The sequence below is a fragment of the Misgurnus anguillicaudatus genome, chromosome 20 (genome assembly GCF_027580225.2).
Source record: "Misgurnus anguillicaudatus chromosome 20, ASM2758022v2, whole genome shotgun sequence".
NCBI classification, from domain to species: domain Eukaryota; kingdom Metazoa; phylum Chordata; class Actinopteri; order Cypriniformes; family Cobitidae; genus Misgurnus; species Misgurnus anguillicaudatus.
Window position 1 is genome coordinate 29515756 of NC_073356.2, and position 12661 is coordinate 29528416.

At 39.2% G+C, this 12661-nt stretch overlaps 1 protein-coding gene across 2 annotated transcripts; it reads left to right on the top strand.

Annotated features, from left to right (window-relative positions):
• The first annotated feature begins 295 nt into the window (after nucleotides 1-295).
• znf865 (zinc finger protein 865) lies at nucleotides 296-10315 on the top strand. 2 transcript variants are annotated; one of them, XM_055220676.2, is made up of 4 exons: nucleotides 296-835; nucleotides 1138-1242; nucleotides 3829-3919; nucleotides 4011-10315. In XM_055220676.2, exon 4 carries the CDS (start codon nucleotides 4575-4577, stop codon nucleotides 9117-9119), a length of 4545 nt encoding a protein of 1514 aa, XP_055076651.2. In that variant the 5' UTR covers nucleotides 296-835; nucleotides 1138-1242; nucleotides 3829-3919; nucleotides 4011-4574; the 3' UTR covers nucleotides 9120-10315. The 2 variants fall into 2 exon arrangements, with proteins under 2 accessions (XP_055076651.2, XP_073714579.1); XM_073858478.1 differs by having other exon boundaries at nucleotides 3829-10315.
• Nucleotides 10316-12661: the final 2346 nt, after the last annotated feature.

Here is a 12661-nt window from a genome sequence, read left to right on the forward strand (position 1 = left end):
TTGCCTCGAAAAATTAAGCAATAATCCAAAAAGGTTGCTCTTTGTGCGAAATAGTTATTTCGTAACAGTCTCAAATATGGTGTTTGAGTCTCACGCGGCGCGCTTTGACAATGCGCCACTACGTCATATAGCAGTGCAATATTTTGAATACCACGCGCCATTTGTGTTTTAAGTCTATTATGTGTTGTGTTTTCATTTAACTGACAACATAGCCTAGCTATCATTTAATGTAGAACGTGTGTGGGGGGGGGGTGTATTTTGGGGGGGCATGTGCTCTAATCGTGTCATCTTACCACAATAGAATATTGTATTAATTAAATAAACCCGCGAATTACAAGAAAGCTGTTCTGTACTTTATCTCTCACTGAATCCCTAAGCTAAGCACAATGATGTCGAACGTATTACCATGTAACACCACCCGGAAGTTGTATGACTGCCCGGAAACGACCACTGTGAAGCGAACAGAAGTACCCGAAGGAAGACGGGGGCACTAAAAATTGACACGGGGCGGAAAATATTTGACCGGCCATAATCCGTTGTAAAATAAAAGCAAAAAACGGACCAGAAGAACGGTTTCGGTCGAAATCCTGTGTTGATAAAAATACGGCGAGAGGGTGAACGTTAGCGAGCTTAGCCAGCGGAAATCAGGGGTTGTTTAACGGACCGAGAGCGATGGAGAGGCCTCCGAGAGTGTTTTTCCACGGGATGAGGAAAAATGACCTGCTAACCTGAAATCGGAAACCGCCTTTGTGCACATCTACGCTTTCGGCGCCTTTTTCGCATAAGTTATTTTCACGCTTTGCTCTTCAAGAGGACTTTCTCCGTTCACGTGCAGGTGCGATGCACAAACATTTGAGTTCATTTTGTTGCGGTGCAAAAGGGTACGACGTCTTTATTTAGCTAGCTTAAAGGCTAGCGCAGTGAAGTGGGCTGATAGCCTGAATTCGTCTGACGGGCTGTCTGCACTCACAGTCACTTGCTTGTTTATGTTTCTGTTATTCTGACTTTTAGTTGGCCCCTGTATGGCAAGTTAGCATGCATGTTTTTATTCTAAATTGAGGTAGATTGTTGTCAATTTGTTCATGAATGAAACGAGTCTAATTGTGTTTTATTTCAAAACTTTTTGCTGTGCCACAGAGGGATGTGATTGAAAAAGGGAATTCAGCTCTCCCCTCTCCCTCACCCCCTGCACAGTTAACAAAATCATACGGACAACAGTCGACGCATTTCCTCAAGGCCTCGGTAAGTTCACTTTTTTTAAACACAGTTTTTAACTGTGGCTGAATGAAAATCTGTAATGTTGACGTTTGCACCCTTGACAAGACCCCATGGTTTGGTCTTGTGATTTTCTTTGCACAGTTATAAACAATAATATATTATCTATTTTAGTTAAAACAGTAGTTTTGTAGTAGTTCATGTTAGGTGTATGAGAGATTTTTGTTTGTTTTTAAAGTTGTTGCAGCTCAGTTATTTATAGGGTCACGATTCAAGATTTTAAGTTGAGATAGCAATGTCAACTTGCGGGGTGTTATCTCATGTTTGTTTATTTATTTAGAGTGAATTGAGATGAAGAGCATTTTCTGTGTTTTACCTTAAAAATCATAAAATAGTTGATTTTTAATTTAATTATTTTATAGTTTTCTTGGATGAGTTTAGTTGCCAGTTTTACTTACATTTTTATTATTGACACTCCCCATTTATTTGTTAATTTACTTATGTGCGAATATAAAAATATATGTTTACAGTTTGACGAGCTAATAGCTCATACTAATTAAAAAAAAATTAGTTGTAAACTTAAGTCATGTTTGATTGAGGTGATTTGTTAGTATTACTTTACATTATTTAATATTAGCATTGCATCCTTTTGCTGTTGTAATTATTTCTGTACGTTATGATTTTTATTTTTATCTATCTTTTTTAAGATTGGTTAGTGACTCTTATTACCTATTATTGATACATTTTTAGTTGTTTGCTAATTTACTTACGAGTTAAACCATTCATAAGGTCTGGATATTTTTGGACTTCTTCTTTATTCAGTTGCATGTGTGCCGTATCAATCATTAATTTTTTAGTTAAAGGGATAGTTCACCCCAAAATGAAAGTTCTGTCATCATTTACTCACTCTCATGTTGTTATAAACCTGTATAAAATTTATTGTTTTGATGAACATAAAGGAAGATATTTTGAGAAATGTTTTTAACCAAACCATTCATGGACCCCATTTACTTCCATAGTATTCTATTTTCCTACTATTGAAGTGAATAGGGTCCACAAACGGTTTGGTTACAAACATTTCTTAAAATATCTACCTTTGTGTTCATCAGAACAAAAAAAAAGTGTACAGGTTTGTAACAACACGAAAGTAGAAATGATGACAGATTTTTTTATTTTTGGGTGAACTATCCTTTTAATAATTGTTCATAGATCGAGTCAGTAGCCTAAATTTCATAAAAAATTGTCAGTTTAATTTTGAAGTCAAGCATTTATGATTTGGATAATTTGTCAGTATTACTGTACAATATTTAATGGTGGCATTGCAGCTCTTTCAGCTATTATTATTATTTCTTTTGCTTGGTTGCTTTATTTAATGACTTTTTTGTTTTGCTTGTGTCAGTGTTATTTTACAGTTTTTCAGTTTGTCAGCTTTGCTCTTAATTTCTACTGTTATTGTTTGTTTTGCTAGTTTTTTTTACTGTATTTAATGTAATTTATGCTTTATGATTTTCAACACTGCTATTATTAGTATTATTATTATTTCTATTTTGGTTTAAGGGTGATTTTATAATCATATATATATATCATCATATATATTGTTGTTCAGAGTCATTTCTTTCCTTCTTTGTATTTTTAATTATTTTGATAATTTTTGCGAATTATTTAGGTACTCATTGTCATGGATCACAAGATGTTAGCGGCGATAACAATATAATATTTACTTTAAAAAGTCTCTTTTATAGCTGAAAATCATGATTTCCTGTTGTCCAAATTAGTTTAAATTCTATTACTGTCAGTGTTGACAGTATGTAACAGAACTGGCAGTCATGCACAGATAAACATACACTCTCTCCATCACTCTTATATACACATACATGACTGTCAACTAGTGCTGCCTCACAATTAGTCGCGGCTAATCATTTGCAGAATAAAAGTTTTTGTTTACATAATATATGTGGGTGTACTGTGGATAATAATTATGTATAAATAAACACGCATGCATGTATATAATTAGGAAACATTTGCATGTGTATATACATGTTTATATTTATATATAATTTATATTATATATAACTATAAATATTTATTATATAAATATATATATTTTTTAAATTATACATGTATGTGTGTGTATTTATATATACATAATTATATATACGCATTTATATTATGTAAACAGAAACTTTTATTCTGCAAACGATTATTCGCGACTTATCGTGAGGCAGCACTACTGTCAACATTGTTACACCACCTCAGGAAAAAAATATTGTTTTGGACACCAAAACCTGAAATGTATAATCACCCTTATCCTCCCTGATGTTATTGTTTAATTTTTTGTTTGTTAGCAGTTGCCGCTTCTTCATGCTGTCCTTATTCGATTTTATGTAGTGATTTTTTATATATTTGCTAGTTTTTACATATTAGTCTTCATAGTTTGGCACATAAAAAGGTATTACTTTTCTTTAAGATTATGGTTTTAGATAAGACGGTTGATAATTTATATAAATTCCAAGTATTGCTCATGTCCTGTCAGACTTTATTGTACAATATTTAGTTTTTGCATTTTCAATCTTTGATACTAAAGATAATGTTATTTTTCACTTTTTTTATCAGGACTGACAAGGTGCCACAGGAGGACGTTTGACGAACTACTAGGTCATAACACTGTGCTTGCGGCCTTTCAGCTGAGGCATTATAGAAAGAGGTTGGATTTACCCTGTGGACAATCTGACCTTTCATCTTTTCACTCCGATTAGTTGAAGAAAGTTGATTGCTCATCATATTTTTCTTTATAGATGAAGACTTTCCTAAGGAAATCACAAAGTGGGACCATTGCAAGCATCGTTTTTCAAAGAAATACAGAAATAGAAAGAAAGACATTCCCTTTTCAAATTTAATGACTTTCAACACTAAATTATTTGGTTTTTAGTGAAAAATATTGTTTGAAGCAAATTTCATATGGTATTAACAGACACGATTTTACTGTTTTAGCTGTAGACATACTAATTTTAAAAGATTAACGTAAACCCCTGCTTATTGCATGATAATGTGAAACATCATTTGCTCTTTTTTGTTACTTATTTATAGATAACTATTTAATCCAATGCTTCCATAATTTTACCACATGTAGTGGCCCACTGTTATAGCCAAAACTTGTTTTGTTTTTGGAATGGACTGTCACAACGTCAGATAAATTACTTTTGTAAAGGCATTTATTTTAAAAACTTGAGCTGCTAGCAGATTACTTTAAAGCTTTATTCTCTGAGACATCTATTAGATCTGATAAGATTGTTCACTTTGCTGGAAAGGACAAACAGACAAAAAAATTCCTAGCAACACCCCTCAACAGTGAGAGGGAGATGTTTCAGTTTGGAAAGTACCCCATGGACATTTTAGAGATGCTCAGTGGACACCAGGCTCACCAGTTCAAAGGACTGGGACTGGAAAGACAACTGCAGCACCAACAGCAGGTCCAACTTCAGCACCAGCAGCAGCTTCAACAGCAGCAGCAACAACAAAGTGAGGCCTCAGGTAGCCTCCTGTCTGGGCTTGGTCTTGGCTCCCTTCAAGGATCTAGAAGTAATGCATTTGCCGACTCCTCATCATTGTTTGCCAAAATGAGTGCACCCCCTCCACCTCTCCCACAACAAACTCAGTCCTCGTCACAAAGCACACGTAAATCTAGCAAGATGAGCAGCAGCAGTGGGAGCGGCAGTTCTGCCTCTGGCTATCCACAGTTCCTACGTACATTTCACCCTGCCGAGGCTGCTCTAGCTCAGGAGCAGCTTCATTCAGGAATGGGCCGATTTGATTTTGGAGGGGGAAGTACTGGAGGAGGCTCTGGGGTAATTGGAGGAGTTGTAACATCTGCCCCACCGCCACCACCCTTGCATCCTGGCCTCTCTGTTCCTCAGCCATCCCCTGGACCATCCTCCTCATCGCCCTCTCCTTCGAGTTCTACCACCACATCAAATAACCCCCCCAGCAGTAGCAGTTCAGTGGCTGGATTAGTTGGAGCCCAGTCTGATGCAAGAAGTTTACACCAGCAGTTCAGTTGCATGCTTGCTGCAAACCAATACCTGTTTTCTGGAGTGCCCACAAATGCTAGTTTGGAACAGTTTCTAGTTCAGCAAGGGCCCCATAATCATCTTGGACTTGCAGACTCCAATACAGGTCTTGCTCCCCCTCCAGCCCTTCATCCTTCACACACCCATGGCCATCCAGCCCCCCAGCCCCAACAACAGCAGCAGCAGTTGCCACCTCATGCGTTGTCTCACCCACACAGCCATGCGCATCCACACCACCCTCTTCACCCTGCCCCCCAACCATCACCTCTTGGTGGTTTTGATTTCCAAGGCATTCCTGTTCTTTCCTCTAATCAGCTGGCTTCCCTAATGCAACAAGAAGCAGGTCTCCCTTTGCCACTCCCATTACATCTTTCTGTACCAAAGGATGATGGTAAAGGAGACGGCGTATCTGGGGCTGGAGGAAGTGGAGGTAGTGGCAGCAGGAGAAAGAAAGCCATGGCTGGCTACCTGCCCCAGAGAAAGACAGATGGTAGCAGTAGCAGCAGTACTAGCAGCGCTAACTGCCATGGCAGCTCTGGGGCACATGGTCATGATGGGTCCTCTGGTCTTGTGGGAGGAGGTGGAGGGGTTGGCATGAGGGGTCTTGGTGGTGACCCCTCCTCCATCCTCTCCTCGTCAGCACCGTCCTCCTCTTCTTCAACTGTCTCCTCCTCTTCTTCCTCTGCCCCATCCTCAAACTCTGCCTCTGTGTTGGTATCAAATATCTCCCAGAACCCCAAATCTGAAAACCAGCAATCAATGACTCCTAATATCCCACAGCCTGAGCAAGAGCCTGTCTATCATTGTGGAGAGTGTGGCAAGACTTTTTCTCATCTACCAAGTCTTCGGCGACACATACGCTGTCATGAAGAAGATGCTAATGGTCCCAATAGCAGCACAAACCCAAGTCATCAGCATCAGTCAGATCTCCCACACTCAACACAGGATGGAATTTCTCAAAATGCTCACCACCCACATGAACAGAATCCAGACCCAATGTCTTCCACTTGCTCAAGTCCAGATAAGTCTTACTGCTGTAATGAATGTGGAAAGGGATTCAAGAAGAGAGGACACCTCCTTCAGCACGGTGTCATCCACTCTGGAGATCGCCCATATGCTTGCTCTGTCTGTGAGCGTTCGTTCAACCGACGAGAGTCGCTCACTCGACATGAGAAAATTCACGAAGATAAGCCCTATCGCTGTCCAGCATGTGGCCGCTGCTTTAGAGAGAGCACTTCCTTGCTGAACCATGCTGCCTCTGGTAACTGTGGCAAGCCAGGGAGGAGATCTAGAAGCAGTGATGGTGACTCAATAGGTTCAGTGGAGTGCAAGGTTGAAAACGATTTCCCAGGTGGACAAATAAGTGATGATAAAGAACTGGTGTTTTGCAAAAATGAGGATGGCATGGCAGGAATGTCTTGTGATAGCATGTATTCACAGGGAGGAAGTGGTAGGCAAAATCCTGTAGGCAAAACTGAAGAGAAATATAATCCTGAATATTCCAGAGATCCTTATCAAACATCATACAGGGTTGATGACTACCGTCGCCAACAGGGTAACCCATCATCTTATTCCGGAGACTCATGTAATAACAGCATGTCAAGTCCAGCTCTTAGAAAAGCTCCTTTAGCCCCAACACTTCTTCCACACACTCAAAATCAGCAGCAGCAGCACCATCACCAACAGCAATCTCATCTTCCCCTCTCCTCTCTTTTGGATGACTCTGAAGATGAAGTCACCAGTAGTGCCATGTCTGCCATTGCTGCTGCTGCTGCTGCCTCTGTCTTGCCTGCTGAAATGAACAATACTGGGGGACGAGAGGAACGGAGGGACATCATTGGAGGTCTGTTAGGTGGACTTGGCTTTGGGTCTATGGGCCCCTCTTCATCTACATCTGCTGGCAATGGCGGAAACGAAGAATGCCTAAGTGGATCAATGATACCTTTATCTCACCCCACCCAGCAGCAGCAGCAGCCACCACCTAATTCACAAAATGCCAATCCTAATGCCAAACCCAAGCGGCCACGCAAGCCCAGGCAGAAAAGAGAGCCGAGACCTGGTGGGGCTCCAGGAGAAGGCGTTAAGCGTCGAAGAAACAATCAGGGTGGGGCTGCTGGAGATGGTTCAGAAAGACCTTATTTGTGCACTGTTTGTGGGCGGGGCTTCAGCAGACGAGAAACTTTACGTCGTCATGAACGTGTGCATACAGGAGAAAAGCCTTTTCATTGTGACATCTGTGGAAAAGACTTTAGAGAACCTTTTCACCTTACCAAACACCATACTGTTCACTCTGGGGAGAAGAACTACAAATGTACCCTCTGTGGAAAAGATTTCGGATATGCACAGAGTCTAAAAAGACATGAAAAGCTGCATCTAAGGGGAGATTTTAAGCCAAGGCGAAGTAAAACCAAATCTGCTGCAAATCAAGGAGGACCTGCAAATCAAGAACAAACCAATCAATCCAATTCTGGCGCTTATTATTCTTATTCTCAGGAGAACAAAGTTCAAGGATCTAATGCTAGCACAAGTAACCAACCCCCTCCTAAGCTGTACACATGTGAGATTTGTTGGAAATCTTTCCGTCATCACTTCCATCTGACTGCCCATCACCAAGCCATTCATGAACATGGTGGGGAGAAACTTTTTTCATGTGAAGTCTGTGGCAAGGCTTTCTCCTATTCCAACAGCCTGACCAGACATAGATTATCTCAACACGGTTTGTCCCGTACTGGACCAACACCGCAACCGACAGGAACTGAATCCATTGGAAATGCCCCATCTGTTTCAGAAAGTGAGGCCGCAACAAATGCTCTCCTTCATATAACACCCGAAAGTGGAGGTCATGGAGTACAACAGCCCCATTCAACAATTGCTCACACGCAGCACCCTCAGCCTGCTGGTTATTCCCCTCTTTTCTACACTCCTGAGTCAGGACATCACAGTTCAAATGTCTCTTCGCACCCCCAACATCTGCACTACTCCAACCCCAACATGGGTCCCCTTCAGCTTCAACAGCCATTAAGTGGAAAGGGGCAGCTAATTTATTCAGGGGTTCAAGGTAACACCCTTCATTCCACTCCACCTCACATCAACATCTCCTCAACCCACCACCCTCAACATCACCAGCAACAGCACCCGTTTTCAATGCAGTCTCAACATTTACAACAAAGCCCTCAGGCCCAAGAGGATGCCACCCAACGGAAGAAGAAAAAAAAAAAGAAAAAATATAAACTGACCAGTGATTTGCCGTTACTGAGTGGATTCAGTGCTTATGAAATTGCCCGAAGGCAAATATATCTAAAAAGGAAAAAATGCAGACTTCAGCAGCAGCGAAAAAGAAAGAAGTGGATAGCCCAGCTAAAGTGGGCCAAGTTTACTGGAGGAGGGCTTGGAATGAATGTAGGTGGAGGCACGTGGCGTGTGGGGCAATTAAGATTTAGAGGCCTGAGGTCACTCGTTGTCCCCTTAAAATCATACTCATGCCCTGTCTGTCCCTTTACCACTTTTACAAGTCATATAACTCTTTCAGTTCACCGTGCAACCAGGCATCCGCCAAGAAAACATGGGCGTCACGTTCGCCTGCGCTGCATAGTCTGTGGAAAGCGTTCTCGAAGACTACTGTCGGCTCTTCGTCATCGGGCCTATCACCTTTCTCAAGGAGCTTTCTCTTGCTCTCACTGTCCCTCTCGCTTCTGGAATGGTGCTCACCTGCGGCGCCACAGATTTGCTTGCCGACGTGTCAGTAGAGGAAACAAAATCTCAATAAAGGGGACTAACGTTCAGAAGGCTATGGACCAGATTGAAAGATCAAGAGTTGTTACAGGCTACAGGCACTAAATGAATTTAACATCTACATAGGCCTTAAAACATGTTTGGATTGCATGAAAGTAGGCATAGAACTCTTTAATGGAAAGCATCACACGTTCAAGTCCGTAAAACGTGTGGACAGACTTTAACCAAGAGAGTGCCTCCTAAAATTAAAGACTCGTGAAAATAAGCCTGTACCTGAAAATCCATCCATTAAAGACATGGATCTCTAACACGGTTTCTCCAAAGGGGAAGAATATTCTAGATTGTTTTGGGTTTTTTGGTAGCACCTTTGTTGTAATGGTAGCATCTCTATCCTCTAAAAATACATTCATTATGTATTTTCTTAACTTTATTCGTGCTGCAATGATGGATGCATACCAGTGAACTAATCTGAACAGTAACAATCTATTATTTAAACTAGTCCCCTCCCACAGTATTCAGATTTTAACGGTATAGCCTTTGTTTACTCTCAAATATACGTAGCTTTTTGTTCCTTGTGGTCTTGTTTTGTTTTTCCCCCGTCATGTTTAAATGCAAATGTTTGACCTGAAACTGAAAGCAGATATAGTTTATAGTCTGTGTATTCCCTTTGAACAACGATAATGACACTTAATGTTAAATTAAACTCTGTTTTAGAGATAATCCATCAGGAAACTGTCAAAATGTGCAAAAAATTCTGCATAGCTGATGCAGTGGGGACAGAATGGCGTTGCCGATGCCATGTTCCTGTGTTTATTGTCACCTGTTTTTTAAGAAATATGTAATGAACCTTCGCAGGTGTTTCTATGGCAAGTGTTAATGTCTTCGATTGCAAGATTGGCTAGCGGGAGAGAGGTATTGCCAGTCTGTACTGTACAATGCGTATTATATTTTATTATATAACAGTTGTGTTCTTTTTTATTATTCAAAGTATAAGTTCTTTTTTTTAAATAATTTTTACTATTTTAGGGGTGGGTGGGGTATGTGGCAGGGTCTATCATTGTAAGATGTGGGGAATATATGTATCAGTGTGATTTTTGTTCCCTGCCCCTTTAACCCAAACCACAGCTTAGCCCAGCTTTCCCAACACTATTGTATTCATTGTCAAAACTTTACTTAGATCTACTGTTCCAATGTTTTCCTCTCAGTAAACTAAAATACAAAATATAAATACTAAACAGTTTCTTTTTCTGAGCCAACAGAGATGTTCCTCAGAAAACAAATAAAACAAATGTCCAAAAATATACAGTTTTGGATTGCGTTTTGAATTGTTGTGTACACTACCGGTCACGAGTTTAGGGTCACTTACTCGTCGTTTATTTTTTCCATATTGTAGAATAATAGTAAAGTTATCAAGACAAAATGATGTTGTGACAAAAAAATTCAAGATTAAGATTATTATTATTATTATTTTTAAATATCCTTTACCTAGAATTTGCAAAATATACTTTTGACATTGTATTAACCAACTACCTACACTGTAAAAAAAACTTTGCTGCCTTAAAATTTTTTGTTAAATCAACTAAGATTTACAAGTCATGTCAACAAAGATGAGTTGTCATAACTTATAAAATATAGTTGAGAAAAGTCAACTTACCTGTAGTTATAACAACTCCTCTCTAGTCAAGATAAATAATAGAAAGTTGAAATGACTTGTAAATCTGAGTTGATTCAACAAAAAATGTTAAGGCAGCGAAGTATTTTTACAGTGTAAGCATTTAGAACAGGATTAAAATCCATCCATGCTGAGCTTAGTTTTATATTGAAGTAATAAATATGTTGGCACAATTATTGTTTTGTCTATAAAACAAATAAAAAAATTTAAGCATGCATATTCCTTCAGTTCGAAAGATTCTCATTTTTACAACATTTCAGCGAAGTTACTCTACATTTTTGACCGGTAGTGTCCGTTCTTGAGCTCTGCATCCTCATGTCATTGATCAGATGTGGTTCATTTAAGCCATATAGATTAAATGATTTATAAGTGTCAAATGAGAGTACATGTGTTATGCACATGATGCCAAGGTGCTGTTACCTGCTTAATGGGGCTGTGTTACAGTTTGTGTTTTGGCACTGCCACACTAAAGTTAAAGGTAAGAATTCCCTTATGGAGGATTGGTGTGTCAAATAAACACAACCATCTCTTCTCTTAGTTTCTCTGTTAGTGTTTTCAAGCGAAAATTAAATGAGTTCAGCACAGGACATCATCTCATGATGAAATGAAATGAAAAATCATAAAAAGTTGAACTTGCTAAATATTTCCTCTAGGTGGCGGTAACGTCTTCTGTTTGGCATTAGGCTCGGAAATGAAAGGATTTGCCTTGCAGGGCTGCTTAAAAAGATTTATCATAGGCCTATGCACATAATACTAAATAATCTGTAAGTGTACTCGTTAATTTCAATGAAAGTATTAAATAGGTCTCAACCTGTCATTCTATTTTATGATTAGTTTATAAAAGATTTTTCCAACACTAAGGAGTGGTTCCTGGGCAGTGCTTATCCTAGTCCCAGACTAAAATGCATGTTAACATATATCAGTGCCATTGTATTGTCTCAAGATGCACAACAGTAATGTTTTTTTTTAAAGGTTTAGGCCTAGTCCTGAATTAAGTGTTACACATAAGTATGTCCATGCCAATTTCTTTGCTATTGCCATCTGACCTTCCAGTAGGCACCTGCAGGTACCACCACTAATGACCACCAAAAACTTAATGGCATTCCTGCCTATTAAAGGAGACTAAGGGGGAGGACTGTGAGAAAAAGTGACTCTCACATCCAGTAATAGTGGTTCTCAAACTGGGGGCCGGAGACGGTGCCAGGGGGGCCCCAGTTTTATGACATTTTATAAAATACATTAATTTATCATGAATTCTGTGAAATTAAACCTAAAACAATCAGGCAGCACTACTTTTTATAATTTAAGGTTTTGTTTAATTAAAATGTGAAGTTTTAGAACTGTTTTTTGTCATAAATTTTCTTTGGGGGGGCCGCAAAGGAATGCACCTTACACAAAGGGGGCTGCACGCTGAAAAAGTTTGAGAACCACTGCAGTAATACACATTTGTTATTGTTATATATAAATGTGTGTATGTTTATTTCAGGTGTGGTCTGCTCCAAAACATTTCATTGGCCTCATATTGCTTTTTGTAAGTGCTTGTGAAAAGTAAACTTTGTTTATTACGGTTCACGTCAGGGACATTTGTACATTAAATATTTTATTTCAAACGATCGATTCATGGCATTTGAAAGGAAATATGATCAAGCAAACATATAAAACATTACATGTAAAAAGTAAAGGTTTTTGATAAAATATGAGTTTAAAAAAAATTAGGGAACTCTGCATGCCATTTTAAAATGCAGTAGTTAGAAAAAACGATGCATAGAAATAATGCCATATAAAAAATTACTAGTTCTGTCTGAGCTTGTTTTGGTTAAACTCGCCCTAAAACAAGTATAGTGCATTGCTCCTTGCCCTCCTATGCATGCAACGTGATGAAGATCAGATTTGAACTGTATTTCAAACGTGCACCCATGCAACTGTGCAAGTGCAATCTTGTTAACAATTTTTTTTAAAGGTACATAAACAAGTA

Bases quoted from the DNA above. Each gene is read 5' to 3' on its own strand.
- znf865 (XM_073858478.1), top strand. From the start codon at position 4,575: ATGTTTCAGTTTGGAAAGTACCCCATGGACATTTTAGAGATGCTCAGT.